Genomic DNA, 22,238 nt, shown 5'->3' on the forward strand with positions numbered 1-22,238 from the left:
CGGGGATGAGTATTATCAGATACAAATTCTCCATCTCAAAAGAATGTTAACATAAAGATGAAGACCTCCATTAAGGAAAACAAGTGAAACAAAAATCCAGGTTTTACTGGATTAATGATTGCATTAATGAACAAAACAGAGCAATCCTTATGTCAGATGCCAGCTTGGGATAATGGAGTGAGTTTATTCAGGTCCCAATTCAACCCACAAAATGGATACCAGAAAATGAAAGAGTGCAGCATCCATCAGCTAGAACATAACGGTTCACTGAAGTCTTGGAGCATTGTTCCTGCCAAGGATAATAGAATGGCGCTGGTCATTACAATCAACTTGTCTGATGGGATTTTCATAAATAAACTAGGGAGAACACAATCAGCTCCACCCCAGGGTGAAATGGAGGATATATCTTATACGTCAGTTTGGATATCCATATTTAAAGGATGTTCCTGATTCCCACCCTGGAAGCACACTACTGTGCAAATCCCATTGTAACATCTGTAGACTTTAGCATGATGAAGAAAAGGAACACGTATCTGTGCTTACCTGAAAAAATCCTTTCTTTTGAATAAGACCTTCTCTGACAAATATTCAGAATAGAGTCAGAAACTGACATGCCAGGATTTCGGTTGGTTTCATTAGGGAGAATTTCTCACTCTCTGTAGTATGAGAAATTGCCATGCTTTTTCCTCTAAGTACATTTAACATGATCTGTAATTTAGGAAAGTAGAATTGAATTATCTTGGCTTTGGAAATTGTCTTGACTGGAGGAAATTTAAGGGGGTGTAGCATTCCCCTGCTACCAGTGACTGACAAGTCTGGTTCTGCCACAAGCATGCCAGAGTACCCATTACTATGGAACTGTGGATCTTACTACTGGGAGAGAGGAGATTTTCCTATTTTGTACACATTTACAGTAATGTAAATCTGGAGTAACTCACCAGAGGACAATGTAGTTATGCTGTATTTACACAACTGAGAGCAGAATTTATATTGTTTGGCAATAAATCTGGATAGTTATCTCTAAATGTTACCAAAATGTAATTTGCCAGATATACAGCTTTAATAACAAAAGATCTGTACATGGTACTTCATGTTGTGGACTGTTTCAATAACAAAATTATGTACCTTCTGCATCATTTTTATTTCTCAAAGATCAGACCCTGATACTGATTTGCCTATCTTTTTGAGTGGATAAAGCATATGCTGTATAGTTACAAAACTATTGCTGATTAATTCAGATGAGGTGCTTGTATCAAGAATTTAGATTTTCTGCCAATGACCTCACTGGCTACATTTAGTCTGAAAATGATTTTTTCCAATAGTTTATTTTAATGTATTACAATTTTCTGCCCCCTTAACGTGTCTAATACCAAAACCAGAAAAATTATTATTTTATTGATGTATAGAACAAATTTTTGCCATAGTGGTAAGGCAATTACAGTTACAGAATATTCAAATTCCATAAAACTATTTAAAACAATATAAGCCAAAAAAGTACAATTGATATCACACCCTGACACTAGGGATTGAGGGGAGCGAATCGCAAATGAGGCAGCCCTGCCTCTGGGCCCAGAGAGTTTCGACCCCAGGAGGAGCTGACAGCAAAATTTATCAAGATCCTTCTGAATTTTAGCTCTATCCTTCAAAGTATTGGCAACCTCTCCTAGCTTTGTGTCATCTGCAAACTTGATCAGTATGCTCTTTATACCTACATCCAGGTCATTAATAAAGATGTTAAACAACACCAGACCCAGAACAGATCCTTGTGGAACCCCACTTGAGACCTCCCTCCTATCCAACATCATTCCATTAATAGTTACTCTTTGTTTGCAGTTATTTAGCCAGTTATGTATCCGCTTATTGGTAGTTCTGCTAAGCCCACGTTTCTCCAGCTTACTTATTAGAATGTCATGTGGGACTGTGTCAAAAGCCTTGTTGAAGTCCAGGTATATTATGTCCAATGCATTCTCCCTATCCACCAAATTAGTTATCCTGTCAAAGAAGGAAATCAAGCTGGTTTGACAAGATCTGTTCTTGGTAAATCCATGCTGGTTGCTAGTGATTACCCCTTCATCCCCCAGGTAGTCACAAATTGATTACCACTTCATCCTCCAAGTATTCGCAAATTGAATGTTTTATACATTGCTCTAGTTGCTTCTCAGGTATCGAAGTCAGACTGACTGGTCTATGGTTCCCTGGCTCCTCCTGTGACTCTGAGATTTCTTCAGCTAATTTCTGGTGAATAGTATCCAGCCTCACTGATTTGAATCCATTCAAGTTGGTCAGAAGATCTCTGATGGGTTCTTTACTTATACTGATCTGTATCCCTTCCCCTTTATTGTCTGTGGTAACTTCGCTAGCTGTCTAGTCCATGTTATTTTCTGTGAGAAGACTGAAGCAAAGTAGGCATTGAGCAGCTCTGCCTTCCTTTCATCTTCCATAACCAGCTCACCTTCTCCATTGAGCAACAGACTCATGCCATTCTTGATCTTTCTTTATTGTCTCACATAATTGAAGAACCCCTTCTTGTTTTTGCTAACATTTCTTGCCAGCTGTAACTCATTCTTTGCCTTGGCTTTTCTGATTTTATCCCCACATACTCATGCTATTCCCATGTATACTTTCTTGGTGACATGCCCCTCCTTCCATTTCCTGTATGTATCCCTTTTGTTTTATAGATAGCTAAAAAGCTTCTTGTGCAGCCATATTGGCCTTCTGTGGCTCTTCTTATCTTTCCTCTGTGTCAATATCTTGACGTTTAGCCTCTAGTATTACATCTTTTAAGAACTGCCTGCCCCCTTGACTCCTTTTCTTCCTAATTGGTCTTTCCATGAGACCTTAACTGACTCGGAGAAATAGTAAGTGAAACCGCCTTTCTGAAGTCCATTGTCCTTGTTTTGCTGTTTTCATGTCCTCCTTTTCATAGGATCTTGAATTCTGTCAGATCATGATCACTTGTTCCCAAACACCTTCACGTTCGCAAATAATTAATCCATGTTGGTAAAAACCAGATCCAAAATGGATGACCCTCTAGTTGTTTCCTCAACTTTCTTAATCAGAAAGCTGTCCCCTACAAATGCTAAGAATTTGCAGGACATATTATGTTTTGCTGCCACAGTCTTCCAACAAATATCAGGGAAGTTAAAATCTTCCATTGACACTAGCTCACATGTGTTAGCTAATCTTGTTACCTGCTTGTAGAATGGCTCATTCACTTCCTTTTTCTGATTTGATGGTCTATAATAGACCCCACCATAACATCGCTACTGTTCTTTTCCCTATTATTTTCACCCAGAGACTCTCAGATCTGTCACTCACTTTCCCTTGGACTTTGGAGCAAATGTATACATTCATAATGTACCACCAAACACCACTTCTTTTTTCCCCTTATCTATCCTTTCAAAACAATCTATATCCCTCAATGCTGATACTCGGAACATCGGAGTTGTCCCACCAAGTTTCTGTAATGCCAATTCATTAATCATTTGCTTCATATATCATGACTTCCAATCCATCTTGCTTGTTTCCTATACTCCTTGCATTTATATACAGGCATCGAAGATATTTTGCAGACTGCCCTGTTGCTTTTCTTTTTGCCTTTTTAATTCAGTTGTGATTTCTAGACCCTTCTCCAGAAATTAGCCCCTTCATGTCCCTTTGGACACAAAGAACCAAATCCATCTTAAGGGTTTGTTCTTTTCCTTCTCTTTCGTATATGATACATCATTGGGAATAATGCATTTCTCCTCTTGTTCCCACCTATGTTTGAAGCCACCAACCATCCACATTTGCCTTAGTCACAGGACATAGATTTCATACTCCTGATCCCTGCTCCCTTTGCCAGTATCAAGTGTTTTGGTGAGACCCTGAACATGGAGGTCAGAGATCACTGATCTGGGCAAACTCCAACTGTCCAGTCAAGAGGCAGAATCAGAGGTTTACACCCAGGCACTGCTTTCCCTGGGGAAGGCTTGTTCCTTTCAGAGTCAAAGGCTTCTACCATTCGTGAGTGCAGTGTTCCCAAGCAAGCCAGACTCCTTTACTTCTCCATGTTATGAGCAACAGTGAGGTCTTGCCAGCCAAGGTAGATTGCAGCCCATTTGGGTGTAGTTGGATTTTTTTCCCTTGAGTCCTTGTGAGCCATAAAACTATCATGATTTTCATAACCCCTTAAGAAAACATTAGCTAGATTTTCTACATAAGCATGTAGGGTAAAGAGGAGTATGGTGAATGTAGGACTGAGTGTGCTGAAAGGACAGAACAAGAAACAGACTTGCAACTCAGTAGAAAAAGTAAAGCACAGCTTGCAAAAAGAAAAGCATGTCTACATTGGACTCATAATAACGACTCATCAGTCACTCTATCCAGACAGGAATAGGGATGAAGAGCTGGCTTAAGAATTTTAACAGTTGTAGTGGTGGAATGTCATTAGCATGTGGATGATTGGAAGAGACAAAGCATAAAAATAATTCACTCTTTGGTATTTACTATTCAGTGTCAAAAAAACCTCCAGTGGTCAACTAATAACTGGGTTCCAAAGGATGTTCAGGAAAAGTCAGAGTACAGAGGCAAAAAATAATGATCGGAGAAGGCAAGGAATGAGGGCAAAATTACTTTGCTTGTTTTAGAGCAAAACTTTAAATGAATTGAAAAGTGCAGAATTTGCTCTGTAGGGGGCTGAACCATTTATTTGAAGCTCTGTGACCCTTCAGCTGAAGAGCTGACAATACACTACATTGTCAGGAGGCTTTTCTCATCTGATCGGATTGAGTTGAGACCACTATGTGATTATTGCCATTTTTAATTGTTTCCTTGGTAATGGGTGAAAATTCAAGGAAGTTCAAGTGGACATTAATTAGTCAGCTCTCTAAGTTTGTTTTCTGGGGCAAGGAGAAGTGTGCACTCAAAAAGATGTGTTGTACATCTGGCATTCTCAGGTCAAGTGAATCCAGTCTCCATTTTTAATGTAAATTTCAGCTCAAGAAGGTCCTTTTTCATTTCTGCCTCGACTGTTGTGTGTTGTTACTATACACTGTAAAATAGCTGCTGAGTTCCACCCCAGAGGAGGTTGCATGTCAATGGTGGGTGAAGTGTCATTTGTGTGTTACTTTAAATTTGTAAAAACACTTTGGAATCCTCTTCTTGTTTCAGGTGATTTTGGTAACATTCATCAGCTCATTTGTCTTCCCTGAGGCTTGTAATGTGTGGTTAAGTCTGTTACTAGAGATGAATGGGAAACAGTTTTCCTGTCCGACAAGAATTTTCCAGATTTTGAACATTTTTTCTGTCCCAGATTAGGAGGAAAAGTCAAAATCTTGAAAATTTTCACAAAATCCAAAAAAATGTTTGGATGTGGTCAGTCAAAATGGTTTGTTTCAGTTTTTAACCTGTTATTGTTTTTAATCTTTTTTAAAAGTATAAATAAACTGAAATTTTGAAATGCAAAGGTACTTAAAATGAAACCAGAATTTTTTGTTTGGCTGTTTTCTAAACAGGACACTTCAACAATTTTGAAACTATTTTTTTCAAACTTTTTTGAATTGTGAGATTTGCCGAAACTGACTCTTTCCCACGAGCAGTTTTGGTTTTGAAGAATAGGCATTTTCTAATGAAAAAATATTTCTTTGGAAAATTCCTGACCTGCTGTACTTGTTATGTACTATTGGAGTTTTGCTGTTGACCTTTGTGGGGTCAGGACTTCACCCCTTATGTCTGCAAAGGCCTTTCTGAAGATGCTATTAAATATTAAGTAGCACAGAGGGACCCTGATCTCAGGTATGACATCTAGATGCTACTGTAATACAAATAATTAATCACAATAATAAATAAAATGAGAGAAGATTGACGGTTTAGATTCATGCTTTTCCTCACAGATCTTTAGACTGCAAGTTCAAGCAAAGGACAGTAGAAAAACACTCAGCCAGACAACATGCAGTGCTAAGCACTGAGGCTGAGAGAGTTAGCTGGTGCTTGTATAGCAAACCACATTTCTCTCTATAAGAAAGCTCAAGAGAGTGGAGAACAGTGCTAAGCAAAGAGCATAAAGGAAGGACTGAGGAGAAGAAGAAACCTTCCTTCACAGGCAGAAATTACATATCAGATTCCAGGCCTTGTGGTGGGTAAAGATTCAGCATCACTACTCAGAACAGAAAAAAATCACAAGAGTAAATCTGCTCTTACTCTGGCTGGAAATAAAAATCACGCATGGTATATAATTTTAGTTGGAACTAGAACTTAGTGTTGTAACTGTTGATGCTCTGGAGAGTCATAAGATTAGGTGTTGCTGACAATAGACGTGGTCAGTCATAATATAGTCTTAACGTATAGGCAGTAGCTACGCTGCCTCAACTTGTGAGCTTGTCAGATCTCCTAAACTAGCAGACTGAACTTGGTCTGTGCTTGAATGGGAGGTGTCTAGGGAAAAACAAAGAAGTAGTGTTTTTAATTCAGTTGATGACACTCTTCTTTGAATCAGAATTGAACCAGTGGCCCCGCATGATTCATGGAGGCAGGGGTGAGAGCACATTACGCTGCTCTAGATGCTGTTTTTCAGATGATACATAACACCAAAATCTTGACTGTTTCTGGGTTGTAGAACATCCTGTGATGTTTTTCAGAGGAGCAGGGGTGGCTGCTCTGGTATCTGGCCAATTTACAATGTGAATAACAATTGCATTTGATCTATTTAATGCTTTATCACTTTCATTGGATAAAGTATTTTATTCATTCCTAGCCTTGATTTATTGTGTGGGGGGAGTGAAGTGGCTCCTATAAGTAATTTGTAATTCTGTAAAACGATTTGGTGTTTCTGTACATTGTAACATGAACGATCTATGAAATTATTTTGGGAATAATTATGGATGATTATGTATAATCACACTCTCCAATCCATTTCAGCACCATGGTTGACTTTATATCACTGGTGCCATTGGAATCATTGGTGTTCAGATGTTACGGGTGTCTTACCAATGCAAGGATTAAAATTTATACTGTGGCCAAAATGTTCCAATTTTGGTGTTCTAAATCCAGAATGAGTCACCTGAATAAAAGTGGCTTGATGTTTAGATGTGGAAACTTCAGGTGTCCAACTTTGGACATTTTTGAAAATATTGATTTTTATTTATAAAGATAGGGCCTTATTCTCATTTACACAGTTGCCTCTTTATGGTATTGTGTAGTATAAAAGGGCTTTAGCGTAAATGTAAATGAGAAGCAGCCCCCTATTTTTTTAGCTTTCTGGATGTCTCTTATTTTGCAGTACCGTACTATTTTATTTTTTGTTAAAAGCTGATAAAGTTTACATATACAATAATAAGTTATACATCTTCTACATGGAAGTTAAAGGCCACAGCTTTTTACGTGCTTTTGGCTGAGAGAAGAAATCTGCTTGTTTAACATGCCAACTTCTTGAATATTTCGTAGTTTGAAATGGCAATAAGTCAGAGGATCGTACCCTTTTTTTCTAGCTCCGTTTAAATGAGTAGATCTGTTTGATCAACAATTCAACCTACCTTATTTTTCTTACATTTGTTTGCGAAGTCCCTGTATTTCTTTCATGTAGATTCGAGTTTCCAAAGATTCTCAGACCCTAAATGATCTTTCTCTTTAAAGAATGAACACCTACCAATGCCACCAACTCCAGAGTGGTTGCATAAGATAAAGGTACGAAAAGATGTAAAGATAACAGGTTTCAGCTGAAAAATTTCAAAGGGTTATTTGTAACAGTGAATATAATGGATTGAAAAATGTGTTTTGAGGAATAATAATAATTGAAGCAAACTTCGCCATTGCATATTTCCTGGATAATATGGCAGTATTCATTTAGAAGATGTGGCAGATGCAGCATTAGCATTGGAAAATGGATTCCATTGTATCACAATCATACTTCTTGTAGACCACCTTATAATTGAGTGGGTTAGTTTAAAAAGCTTTTCTTAAGGATGTTGTTAGTATGACACTGAATCTGAATGAGACAGAAATGAGAACCTTTTACATTACAGTAACAACTTTCCTTGTGCAGAATGAAGTTAGAAGTGTAACTGCAAAGGTGTCATGGATATGAGAGTCTGTAACTAGTAAGGAGGAGGTTTTTTATTCTTAATTTGACAGAGCCTTACATAACAGTTATCAGGAAATATTTATTACCAGGATTTGTAGTTTTGTGTTGTTTTTAATATTGTAATTCAACAAATGCATTTTAATGGGTTTTCACCAAATCTTAAAAGAACATTTGGTTCTAGGGGAACTTTAATGTTAATCTTATTGAACCATAAATCTATCTTCCAGTTGGAAAGGCAGGACAAGACTATTGCCATAAATAGCAATAAAAACTCCTACAATCATAGGCCCCAATCCTGCAAAGATTTATGGACATGCTTAACAGAGTAGGATTGAAGTCCTGGCTCCACTGAAGACAATGTGAGTTTCCAGTGGGGCCAGGATTTCACCCTGGTAATAATTCCAATTACTTCTCTGAGACTACTACTAAGACTAGATCATGCACCAGTGAAGTCAAATGGGAGTTTTGCAATTAAATACACCGGGAACAGGATCAGACCCCCAGTGTGTAAAGTTAAGCACATATGTGAGCCTTTGCAAAATTAACCTCCCTTGTAAGCCTCAAAAGGCCACATAGGCTATAAAAAGATTGACTGATTTCTCTGACAACCCCAGCAGCCCTCTTCCTAGATCCTGCCCAACATCTTGACAAGAAATAGGTAGATATTTGTGAAAGATGAGAGTGAAACATCATGTCAGCCACAAATGCCTTTTATAAACTGTTGGCTTTTGAGATCAGTATTTTACACAGCTTAACCACAAATCCTAGGATTCAGGAACAGAGGAAAAGGGAACTAGCAGCATATGACTATCTTGTGTGAGGTAAATATCTAGAATTCTGTACTTTTAAAAAATATTTTGATTGTTTTAGGGAAAGGCTGTTCTGCTGCACCCACTGCCTCTCTGTGGTGGTCAAGCGGTGTGATAGCAATACTATAGTTAGGATGTGTTTCAGACCTGCATCCCCGTCTGTCACATGACTACCTTACCCTCAATCAATGAAATTTTAAAAACAATGGGAAGTTTATCTCGCTGATTATTCACAGTGCTGATTTTCCTCCCCAAGTAGCTGTAAAAATATCTACTGTGTTTATCCTACTAAGGGAGTAAATGGAGAAACATCTCTTTCTCTTCTCTCATTTAAAATATCTCAGTTGTATCAGAGTTTTACGTTACTTTATGTTCCCTGAGTTGGACTAATGCATTTTTTCACTGAGAAGAACATTTGTAGGTTAGTAGAAAGTACTCTGTGTATTTGGCTTTAGGGTATTTGAACTCTTGAGCCTTTGAGCTGTCTAATAAAACTTGCAGTGGGAGCAGAGAGAATATAATCATTTAATTTCTCCAGATATGCTGCTTAATATATTTTAACAGTCATGAAAATTTTTATAGCCTATTTGTTTAAAAATGGTTGTGAACTTATCTTTATGAAAAAATCAAATTTTAAAAACAAATGCTGAAGCTGTTTTTATTGTTCTGGCAAAGTGCCATGTGATTTATTCATAGGATTGCATGAAACTTGCATATGCAATTACAAATTTCTGGAAGGTGCAATTTCACCTTTCTTTCCTCAAATCTAAATTTACCTATATGGTACTCCTGACCACATGGGTGTTTGTGTGCGTTTATCATTTTGTGCTGGGATAAAATGAATATGAAGGAATTCTTTGTTGAGAAACTAGACACAAGGCAGAGACAAAGTAGAGTCTGGATAAATGTTTGAATTTTGGAGTGAGATGCTTGAATCCCTGTAAATGTTTTTAGCAGATTGGGTCATATATTTGTATGTGTAGATATATACATATAGTTCTATAGTGTGTGCGTGTGTTTGTATGTGTATTTCCATATGATATATGTTTGTGCGGGAGTTTGGGATGTGGAAAGTGTGCAGGAATTAGCCCAATTTTGCACTATATGATATACTTTTATGTAGGGCACACTGAAAGTACCATATGATTATTCCTAGTGCTATTGGAAAAGAAATCAACCAGCCTTTCCAACTATTTTTAGAAAAATTACGTATATGGCTTCCATTCATTCAAGTCAATGGTAAAATCCCAGATTATCTATTCATCTGTATTCTTGTCAAATTTAAATGACAACAAGACTCAAGAAAAGTTAAAAAGAAATAACAAAGTGTCTCCTATATACTGTTGTCCCCATGACTGATTCTTTTTGACAAAAGCGGGTGAGTTTTGAATCCCATTCTTCATCCTGGTTACAGCTAATTATGCAACACTTGGGATGTTTGTGCTGAGTGCTTTATTTTTTCTCTTCCTGAAACTTCTTACAGTAGGTTATGAACAGTCTGATGAGTACTTTTATGAGCTAATAAACCTCCTGTATGATTTTGTTCTGATTGATGGATGAAGTCCTCTGTCTGGAACGAGGTAAATTAAAACATGCCATCCAATGACTTTGATATAGGATACACAAAAATGCAGACTATAATGAATAAAGCTGAAGGAGCTTCCCAAAAGTTCTGAACTGAGGATAGAATATGTAATATAATAATGATGAAAACCTGGCCCCATTGAAGTCAGTGGCAAAATTTCCATTGACTTCTTTGTGGCCAGGATTTAACCCATAGTTTCTCTATATGAAAGATACATTTTTCTGTTGATTAATATCATTATTGGGAATCTGTTATAGCAGGTTTCTTTTAAGATTATCCTTGCAATAATCATCTGCAGTGTAATATTTTACTTACTAAGAACATTATATATACCACTACCTTACAGGGGTTGCATAGGCGGGGTGTTTAGCGAGTTCCAAATCTTAAATAACGATCCTTTCTCAAAGTAAAGTTAGTTCACAATTTCAGTGCCAGACAAGCCTGTAAAAACCAGTGCAATGAAGGCTTTCTGTTTAATTAGTCCATTAAAGGTGTCAATGTCCAGGACTGTTTTTGTTGTTATTTTTATTAATTTTTTGAAAATCACCTTTTCATCTTCATGATTATTTTCATTTGCACAGAGCTGGCCATCTTCCAAAAGATTTTGTAGTCACACGGTGTACTAAAAATAGGTTCTGATCAATATTATCTTTTCATGTTTATATATATACAGGCAAATATCATGACTTTGCATCCTAGTCTTGACTATGTGTGCATCACAGAAATTAAAATAAAAAGAAAGTATTTTTCTTTTAGTCAATATGTCATACTAAGAATACACAGAGGAAATGTATAGATGTACCATAACTATTTATGTAACTAGGGGGTTAAAATTAAATTAATTTTTGAAAAAACTCCCTAAATTTTTTTTATCCTCAGATGCAGACCGACATTGTGAAGTAGTTGGAAGTCCTCTGAAGATCAAAAGCACTAGAAAACCACTGTCTTGTATCATCGGGTATTTAGGTAGGTATTTTCCCTTTTAGGAAAGTGAGTAAAGTGAGTTTTTAATATTTTAACAGTATTTAACAATCATACCCACCAACAGGGGAAGCTCATAACTACATGGCAGCAGTATGAATAAGTAAACACATTATTAAAAGCTCAGATGTGCTATCTTAATCTGTTACACAATTGCATGGTAGAGTTGTTTGAGCTTGCAATATTTAATCAGAATGCCTTTAGACATCAGTTTAAAAATGGCAATATTTAGCGTCTGAAAAATAATTTGGCAATCGGATTTTTTTTAAATTATTTTTACTTCAGTGAAATTTTCAAAAGCACTCAGTGTTGGTCTAGCTCTTCTCCCACTGACTTCAAAGGGAGCCTTTTTTTGAAATTCCATACTAAAATGTTATCAATTTTTTTTAACCCACCAACCTGCTTAGAAAGATGTGATGTTACACAGTAAAAAAAAAACCAGGAAAGAACCTATCAGCATTTTCCAGTAATTTTTGGCCCAATATTTAATACATCAAAAACTGTCATCTTGAAAAGGCACCGTTGATGCCAAGTAAATGTTTATGCATTCATTATAGAGATGGGGAAAGCCCTTTGAGGTATACTATTCCATAAATGAATAAAGATGTCAATCCAATTCTTAGAGGAGCAAGGAAGTAGAGATAAGCATTATGAATAAGCAGAGCAACAAACAGTGAGCCAAGTATTACTCTGGTGCAAATCAAGATGAATAATATCTATGAAGCCAGTGATTTCTTTGTGATATACACTGGTGTAAATCAACCCACAGCATTCACTGAAATTCCCATTGAAATCAATGTATATATAGACAGAATAAATTGTAAACGTCTCAGGATTATCCCCAGTATTTATAAATTTACATCTAAAACTGATTAATAGGAATTTTTAGAGAAAGCTGTTTGTTGAAAAGGCCTAAGAACATGAGAACAGCCATGTTGGGTCAGACCAATGGTAGATCTAGCCTAGTATCCTGTCTTCTGACAGTGGCCAATGCCAGGTGCTTCAGAGAGAAAGAACAGAACAGGTAATCATCAAGTGATCCATCCTGTCACCCATTTCCAGCTTCTGGCAAACAGCAATCCCTGCCCATCTGGTAATAGCCTTTGGTGGTCTATTCTTCCATGAACTTATCTAGTTCTTTTTTTAACCCCATTATAGTCTTGGCCTTCACAACGTCCACTGGAAAGGAGTTCTACAGGTTGACTGTGTGTTGTCTGAAGAAATATTTCCTTTTGTTTGTTTTAAACCTGCTGCCTATTAATTTCATTTGGTGACCCCTGGTTCCTGTGTTAATGAGAAGGAGTAAATCACACTTCCTTATTTACTTTCTTCACATTAGTCATGATTTTATAGACCTCTGTCATATACTCTCTTAGTTGTCTCTTTTCCAAGCTGAGAACTCCCAGTCTCATTAATCTCTCCTCATATGGAAGCTTTTCCATACACATAATCAGTTTTGTTGCCCTTTTCTGTATCTTCAATTCCGAAGCATCTTTTTTTAGATGGGCTGACCAGATCTGCACGCAGTATTCAAGATGTGGGCATACAATGGATTTATAAAGAGGCAATATGCTGTTTTCTGTCTTATCATCTATCCCTTTGCTAATGATTCTTCTACTGCCTTAGGGTCCTGGGCAGATGTTATTTATTAATCTGAACATCTTTTGGCCTCAAAAGTCCCAAAACATATATTTTTGCCCCTCAGTAGTGGTCTGAAGCTTATCAAGGGAAAAACACAGCTGCTTGAGCCCTAAATAGCTGCAAATTCAACCTTAAACAGTCTAGTTTCTTATGCTGAGTTGAATTACCAGGGCCTTTGTGAGAAAACAGAGGACAGAATATTCTGATGAAGTATTATCTACCTGAAAGTGGGCCTGCAATGTGAAAAGGATGAAATTAATACGAAAAGAAGAATAGTGAAAATATTCGCTGTGTTACGTTTTCCTAATTTGTTTGTTTTATTACAAATCTGAACAGTAGAACAGATGAAATAGCTCCTCAAAAGCTGGCTAGTTGGTAGCTTTTAGGGCTGCTCGCTGTGCATATTTGAATAAATAAATGAAGTCTGACTTTATACAATCTTTAGGATATTGTGTTTTTGCTTCTAAAATTCATCATCCCATGCCATGTCTCAGAGGTCTACTTGAGCAACAGGTTTGCTTTTCATTTTTTCATACCACTCCATCAAATATTTGTTAGAATACATTTAGTTATGCTTCATCGGAGATCATTTTTTCTCTTCATTCCTTGAAAAAATGTCAAAAGGGCTTTCACCTACCCATTCATTCTGAATTCATTCTTTCCATTATCTCTTTTTTGCTTCTTGAGGAGCCTAGTGTACAGCAGGACTAAGTATTAAAAATAGGTCCCCTCCTTGGAGAGATTGACCTTACTTCATGTATAATCAGTTTAGTTTTTACTGTGTATAGGGAAAAAAAACCCTGAAGTGAATCTTGCTTATTTGAGTGTCCTATATTGCCCTTTAATGCATTGCTGCTTTTCCACTTGGCAGACGTAGGTCAACATTTCACCAGTGGTTGTTAAGAAGAGATGAATTGGAGAGGCAGGTGCTCAATATCTCTGAAAATTAAGCCACTTATTTAGGTCCCTAACTTGAGGCAACTTAGAAATTTTTGTCCCTAATTTGTTTTCATTTTTGGCATTTTGGTTGCCTAGTGCCATTACTTGAGATAGATAAACCCTTTGGGGGTAAGGATTGTAATTTACTATACTCCAAGTCCTCAAAATTATTAGGAATTTAACTGCCATTGAAATTGATGGCAATTAGGCACCCTAAATACTTATGAAGATCTGAACCTATATATTTATACAGTGTCTTGCACAATATCCAACCTTGATGGCTTCAAAGCATTAGCACAATATAAATGTAGTTAATAATAATAAGCGCTTGAAGTATTCTTCTTCTGAGTGCTTGCTCATGTCCATTCCATATTAGGTGCGTGCACACCACCGGTGCCAGAAAGTTTTCCTCTAGTGGTATCTTTGGGTCCGGCTCTAGCACCCTCTGAGGTCGCTATATAGGGCGCTGCCAGCCCCCTGATCTCATCACCTGTGATGGTGCTGGAATGTTCTCTTGCTACTGTAAGCTCTTCCAACTCTAGTGGTTTTTCTCATAGTTTCATAGTGTAAATAGTTCAGTTACTTGTTGTTATGTGTTAGTGCATTTAGAGATAGAGTAGGTTAATGAGCACAGCACAGGGATGGGGCATACCCTGGTCTCTGGGCTTTAAACCATGTGCTTCGTGTAAGAGCCTGTGCCAGTTAACCTGCACCAGAGCTGCCTGCAGTGTTTGGGAGAGGCTCACATGTGGGAAAGGTGCAGAATCTGTAAAGGGTTCAGACCTTGCACCAAGAAAGATCAGGCTATTATACTGAAAGTGCTCCTGATGGAATCGTCACTTGGACTGGCATCGGAACCAAGCCGGTCGGATTCAGCATCACCTATATCAGCTTTGGTATGAAGCGCGCCCCTTCCCCTCGTGTCGACTTCCTCCCGGCCCTGATCAACATTTCCGGTGCTGAAGAAAAGACCGAAAAAGACAAATACCAAACGGGGGCGCTCGCTGGCACCAAAGAAGGAAAAGAAGGGGTGAGAGATCAGGTGACACCCATGTCCGTCCACCTCTCTCCACTGGAGCTTGGGGTGTCCTCACTCATCTTGGTTTTGAGTCCTACCCTAGATACACCACCAACTCCTGAGAGTGGCAAGGGGCCCCGACACCTTCTGGTGCTGACTGCACTGGAAGCATTCCAAGCAGTAAAGGACCTCTTGGCAATCCCCGTGCCCCTGATACCTCGGGACAGGAAGCCTCTGCACGTGGACCAGGTCTTGGCACTGCTGATCATGGGGTCATCCAGAGAAATCCTGCAATGAGACTCCCGCAATAATTCCAGACTCCAAGGTGTTGGTCTCTGCCCCACCAGCAGTCACTGGACCCCGCAGCACCAGTCCCCAGAGCAGCACCACGGGCAGTTGGGGTTTAGTCACTGGTCTCCGGCCCTACGGCATCGGTCTTAGAATGACAGCACCGGTCTCCAGAACATCATTGATCCCCAGAGTCCCAGCACCGGTCCCCGGACTCCCAGCGCAGATCCCTGGAATCTCACCACCAGTCACCAGACCCATACAGAAAAATCTAACGATAAGAGCCGATTACTAGAGATGTGGCACCCAGGCTCCTTGGCACCGAAGCACTGACACTCCAGGCACAGCGGGGAGAGCCAAGCGGCATTGGCACTCCCGTGGTCCCCAGGGAGCAGCTGCTCAAATGCGAAGGGGGAGGAGGTGACCTTGCCCAAAGGGTAGACTTCTACTGTGGCTGTGGACTTCCCCGTGGCACCTCAGGGATTCTGGCCTCAAGGGCAGTGGCCTGTGCTGTAGCAGTTATGGAACCAATGGGGTTTCCTCCTGTAATGGGTTCACAGGGTCAGTCATTCTCCGGCACCTCTGATCCAAGATCATCGGCAGCCACTTGCCCAGTACCAGACCTGGATGCCGAGTCAGACCAGGACGAGCTCCCCGCAATAGCCCCGGAAGAGACTCCACCTTTGCCAGTGTCATCGTCCTCCTCAGTGGATGAGGCAATGGCAGGACCCTCCACCACTTTCCCACACACCGGCTTCAGGGTTTACCAGGAGCTGCTCAAGCAAGTGGCATCAAATCTGGGCCTGAAGACAGAGGAGCTGAAGGATCCTGCGTATGAGCTGTTTGACATTCTGGCAGCAGCAGCCCCATCCAGGGTGGCCCTCCCAGTCCATGAGGGATTGGTAAAGTTGGCAAAGGCTCTGTGGGCAAATCTCGGCCTCTCTGCCTCTCACATCTAAGTGAGCAGAAAGAAAATATTATGTTCCTGCAAAAGGGTTCAAATACCTTTATACCCACCCCTCCCCGGGGTCATTGGTGATAACAGTAACAGCCAACGAAAGGGACAGGGAGGGGCAGGCAAGTTCCACTCCGAAAAATAAGGAGGCAAAGAAGCTGGACCTTTTTGGGAGGAAGGTTTATTTGACAGCAAGCCTTCGATTGCACATATTAAACCAACAGGCCCTGTTGGGAAGATACGATTTTAACATCTGGCAGTCATTGAATAAATTCACAGACTCTCTGTGCAAGCCTCCAAACGAGTTTGAGACAATATTGGAGGAAGGGAAGTCAGTGACCAGGGCCTCCCTCTAAGCACCCTCTGATGCAGGCGATTCGGCGGCCATAACGATGGTATCGGTGATGTCAAATGAGACGGGCATCGTGCCTCCAGTTATCTGGTCTGTCATTAGAAGTCCCACAATCCATACAGGACTTCCCTTTTGACTGGATAGCCTTGTTCACAGACCAAACGGACTCAAGGCTGCACGGGCTAAAGGACTCCAGGGCTACTCTACGCTCTCTGGGTCTGTACACTCTGACATTGGCCAGAAGGCATTTCACACCCCAACAGATGCAAAGGTTTGGGGACCACTCTCAAGGACAACCCTATAGAAAGAAAAACAAGGGTTATAAAAGATGTCAGGGTCAATCCCAGCCACTGCTCCCCAGTTGGACTTGAGTTGTTACCTCGCTGGAGGCATGCAGGCCTTTTGAAGGTGTGCCCAAGGGCAACCTATCAGTCCTTATCCAGGATCCAGTCGCCCTGTTGTTTTCGCACCGCCTTGCACCCTTCCTCCTGGCCTGGGCTACTATAACATCAGACTAAACACAGTAGCGGCTGGGTACATCCTCCAGTTTATTTCACTGCCACCTTCCCTTCCTCCTACTCTGTCCTTCTTCAGGGACCCTTCTTATGAGCAATTTTTGCCCAGGAGGTACTAGCCCTTCTGCAGGTGGGCACCATGGAGGAAGTTCCCTGAGAGTGAAGAGAGAGAGGGTTTCACTCCCATTATTTTCTGATGCCAAAAGCAAAAGGTGGCCCCTCCTGGACTTGCATGGCCTTAACAGATATCTCAAGCAGTTGAAGTTCCATGTGGTTTCTCTGGCCTCCAGCATTCCCTCCTTGGATCCGCGTGACTGGTACGCCGCCCTCAGCATAAAAGGAGCTTATTTTCATATTTCCATCTTTCCGAGCCACAGAAAGTTCCTTTGCTTCATGGTCAGGAAGCAGCACTACCAGTTTGAGGTACTTCTCTTTGACCTATTAACCACATCACGAGTATTTACCAAGTGTATGTCGGTAGTTGTGGCCTACCTCAGATGTCTGGGCATACAGGTCTTCCCTTACCTGGACACTAGCTCATCAAGGGTCGTTTGACGTTGCAGGTCCAATGTGTCATCAAAGTCATACAGGCCACCTACCAAGCGCTGGACCTGTTAATAAACGAACAAAAATCAACACTCATACCAGTTCAGAGGATAGAGGTCATTGGGGTGGTCCTAGACTCCGTCCAGGCCTTAGCAATCCTGTCAGAGACCAGGTTCCTGGGCATATAAGAACTCATAGCCCATGTATCAGCCCACCCTTTCACAACAGTGAGGGTGTACCTCAGGCTGCTGGGTCACATGGCAGCCTGCACTTACATGGTCCAGCATGTCTGATTGCAGCTCAGGCCTCCACAACTGTGGCTGGTGACGGTATACTCACCAACTAGACACCAGCTGGACATGATCTTCACAATCCCTCCACCAGTACTTACCTTCCCGTCGCAGTGAAAAAAAACACATTATGTATTGAGACTGGTTCCTTTCGTGGCCCACAGCAGACTTTGTTGCTGGTCTCAGATGCTTCAGATCTGGGTTAGGGGATCCATCTCTGTACCTTCAAGACCCAGGGCCTCTGGACCGAGAAGAGCTGACACTGCACGTAAAAGTCAGGGAGCTCAGGGCGATCCTACTGACCTGTGAGGTGTTACTTCCCCAGTTGGCCAGCAGGTTGGTTCAAGTAGTGATGGACAATACGGCCTCGATGTATTACATCAACAGACAAGGGGAAGCCAGGTCCTTAGTCCTTTGTCGAGAGGCCCTACGTCTATGGGGCTTCTGTGCGGATCACAACATCCACCTGGGAGCTGTGAACCTTCCAGTGGTCAGTAACACGCTGGCAGATCACCTCAGCAGATCCTTTTTCTCTCGTCATGAGTCATCCTTGCATCCAGAAGTCACCGAATTCATCTTCCTGAGGTGGGGCACTCCCCGAGTGGACCTCTTCGCCACCAGGCAGAACAGGAAGTGTCACCAATTCTGTTCCCTACAAGGGCTTGACAATGGCTCACTTTTCAAATCCTTTTTTCTAACTTGGTCAGGCAACCTCACGTATGCCTTTCCACCAATACCGCTTATACACAAGGTCCTCATAAAGATCAAGAGGGACAAGGGGTGGGTCATCCTGATAGCCCCAGCTTGGCCATGCCAGCGCACTGGTTCAGGGTCCTGCTAGATCTGTCAGTGGCCCCCCCTTGGGTACTCCCCACCCAGTCAGACTTCATCTCGCAGGACCACAGCCGACTGCTTCATGTGAACGTAGCCTCCCTGCACCTGTCAGTGTGTATGCTCCATGGCTAAGCCTAGAAGACCTGGCCTGCTCCTCACAGGTCCAGCAGGTCCTATTGAGAAGCAGAAAACCTTCCACTAGAGCAGCATACCTCGCCACGTGGAAACACTTCACCTACTGGGCATCTGATCGGAATATCTCTCTTACTAAATCGCCCATCCAAGCCATTTTGGATTACCTGCTCCATCTAAACCAACAAGGGTTGGACTTGTCATCAATTAAGGTACGCGTACCGGCCATATCTGTTTTTTCACCCTTCTATACAGGGCAGAACAGTATTCTCATATGAGATGACAGCCGGGCTCCTCAAAGGCCTGGAGAGGCTCTTTTCACCAGTATAGGACCCAGTTTCTCAACCTAGTCCTATCCAAGCTCAATGGGCTCTCCATTGAGCCCTTGGCATACTGCTCTCTTATGCACCTATCCTGGAAAGTCGTGTTCTTAGTCAGTTACTTTGGGGAGGCGAATGTCAGAGATCAAGGCCCTGACCTCTGAACCTCCTTATATGGTGTTCTACAAGGAAAAGGTCCAGCTCCGACCTCATCCAGCATTCCTGCCAAAGGCTATTTTCAGGCTATTTTTCTACCAGTCTTCTGAAGCCCCACAACTACAATGAAAAAAGGTGTCTGCACACTCTCCACGTCAGGAGAGCTCTGGTGTTCTACATTAAGAAGACTAAGCCTTTCCACAGCTCCATGCAACTCTGTCACAGTTGCTGAATGGATGAAAGGGCTGCCGGTGTCATCCCAGAGGATATCATCCTGGATCACTGCCTGCATCTGAGCCTGCTACGAGCAGGTGGGGATCACGCCTCCAGCTTCAGTGATAGCCCATTCTTTGAAGGCCAAGGCATCATTGACGGCCTTCCTGGCCCAACTCCCAATACAGGACATCTGTAGAGTCATAACTTGGTCCTCAGTTTATACCTTCATGACTCATTACACCATTACTCAGCAGGCCCGAGACAATGCGGGCTTTGGAAGGGCGGTATTGCAAACAGCATGTCCATGGGTGGCTCGTGAACCGCTGGTTTGGGGAGACTAGTCCTGGCCGCACCCTTCCACTCAAAGCCCCGCCTCTTCTGCCCCCCGCTCCCATCATTGCCCCATGGCCCCACCCCAGGCAGCCCAAATACCAGCCAGGCCAGCTGAGTGGGCTCAGTGCTGGAGCACCCCGACACCAGTGCTGGGCGGCCCGAGCACCCCCAGAACCCGTGCCCCAGTGCTGGCCCACACTACCCCAACCCACTCTGACTCCAGGCTGGCCAGCCCAAGCCCCAGCACCACCCCGCCCAAGCGTCAGCCCGCACCCCCCTACTGCTGGCTCAGCCTGCCCCAGCACTGAGCCCTACCCACCCCCAACCCCTGGAGCACCACTGGCCCGAGTGCCCCCAACCCCTGGAGAGCTGCTGACCTAAATGCCCCCAGCCTCTGGAGCACTGCGCCACAGCGCCAACCCACCCTGCCCCCATTGCTGGAGTGTCGGCCTGGCCTGCCCCAGCGGTGCAGTGCTGACCAACCCCAGCCCCAGGCTGGCCAATCCACCACAGCCCCCAGAGCACCACTAGCCTGTGCTGTGCCCCAGCACTGAGCGCCGGTCCACCCTACCCCCACTGCCAGAATGTCAGCCCAGCCTGCCTCAGCGCTGACCCACCCCAGCCCCGGACTGGCCAGCCTGTCTGCCCCAGCACCACAGCGCCAGGTGGCCCAAGCACTGGGTAGGCCAGGTGGCCCCAGCCCAGGAGAGCCGGACTGGGCTGGCCTGTCCCAGCGCTGCGATGCCCCCTCTCTCTGGCTGAGCAGTCATCTGCACCCCAGCCCCCGCCCACTTCAGTAGAGAGGCAGCCGATTGAGAGTGCCACCGCCGCCAGGCCCACGCCAGCAGGATACAGCAGGAGGGGGTGGAATGTTGGCGAGGCCATGGCCTGGCTTTCACGGAAAGCAAAGCCTTCCCTGGCCTTATATACCTGGTGCCTAGGAGCACGTCCATGAACTCCTGTTCACCTCCAGAGATACTGCCGGTGAGTCACTAATGGAATGGACATGAGCAAGCACGCGAAGAAAAAAGAATGGTTACTGACCTTGGTAACAGTTGTTCTTCGAGGTGTGTTGCTCATGTCCATTCCACAACCTACCCTCCTTCCCCTCAGTTGGCGTTTCGGCAAGAAGGAACTGAGAGGTGGGGGGCTGGCAGCACCCTATGTAGCAGTGTTTAAGAGCACAACCTCAGAGGACGCTATAGCCGGCCCTACAGATAACACTAGGAGAAAAATTTCCAGCACCAGTGCATGTGGTACGCACACACCTAATATAGAATTGACATGAACACCACATCTCAAAGAACAACTGTTACAAAGGCAGTAATCATTTTTTGTTGGCTTTTTTGTCTTGTTTGGTGTTTTCATTTTGATCTCTGAAATGGAAATATAAAATGAGTTATGCTTAGTGGTCATGAGTTGCACTGCTATTCAACTGACCTAAATTAGATCCCCAGGATGTGACCCAATATTCATTTTCCAGGCAACCTTAATTCTGACATTTGCTCACTTTTGAGTGGTTGACTTTACAACCTTAATAATGTTCTTTTCACATAGTTCATGGTGTGTATAATTTCCTAGGTTTTTAAAGAGGAAAGTGAAAAAACAGAAATTCCATCATATGGTATCTACATGGGTAATCAGCAGGGTTAGACCCTTTAGATCCATCACATAGACCTCTGCCACTTGAGCTAATAGATTAACTGATAGCAATAATAGGTGTTATCCTCTATGTGGACCAGCACTAGAAAGATATAGGGCACTTTGTCAGAGGGTTTCACAGATATTTGCTGAAAGCAGAGGAATGGTGAGACCCAGGAACCTTGAGTTCCATTTCAGACTCTTGAGAGCAGTGTATCTCTAGTGGGCAGATTCTGCTGCCCATTCCCTGTAAGCATGATCCCTTCTGCCCCATTCTCTCCAAACTGCCCCTGTCCTACTCCTGTCTCTAACCTACCCCTGGCCCTCATCCAGCTAGCATGAGCCCCCCTTAGGCTTCTCATCGCAGCCCCAGTTTCCTTTCACAGCAAATCCTTGTCTCTCATCCTTCTGGAGTTTGTCTCAGTCCCCTGCCCAATCTTCTTGTTGGCCATTCCCACGTCCCAGCTCTTTTTCCCGAGTCTCTATGTCCAGCCAGTCCCCCCTACCCTCCAGCTCCACATCCAATACTTGGCTTCCTCTTCCGAGGCTCAAGTCACACCCTGCCCTCCTGCCCATGTTTTCCTTCCCCAAGCGCCTCATCCAATCTTTGTCCTCCCTCCTCATCCCA

The 22,238-nt window shown here is 42.6% G+C and overlaps 1 protein-coding gene across 1 annotated transcript in view; it reads left to right on the forward strand.

The window, feature by feature from the left end:
- Nucleotides 1–22,238, forward strand: part of MTA3 (metastasis associated 1 family member 3) — a 208,757-nt gene that overhangs the window by 130,198 nt on the left and 56,321 nt on the right. Inside the window, exon 15 of the mRNA XM_067565049.1 lies at nt 11,333–11,419. Coding sequence (XP_067421150.1) covers nt 11,333–11,419 — 87 coding nt within the window. The remainder of the gene's footprint in view (nt 1–11,332; nt 11,420–22,238) is intronic.

Source organism: Emydura macquarii, unplaced genomic scaffold (assembly GCF_026122565.2).
Source record: "Emydura macquarii macquarii isolate MOO-44397 ecotype Brisbane River unplaced genomic scaffold, CSIRO-AGI_Emac_v2 contig_2676, whole genome shotgun sequence".
In the NCBI taxonomy this organism is placed as follows: Eukaryota; Metazoa; Chordata; order Testudines; family Chelidae; genus Emydura; species Emydura macquarii.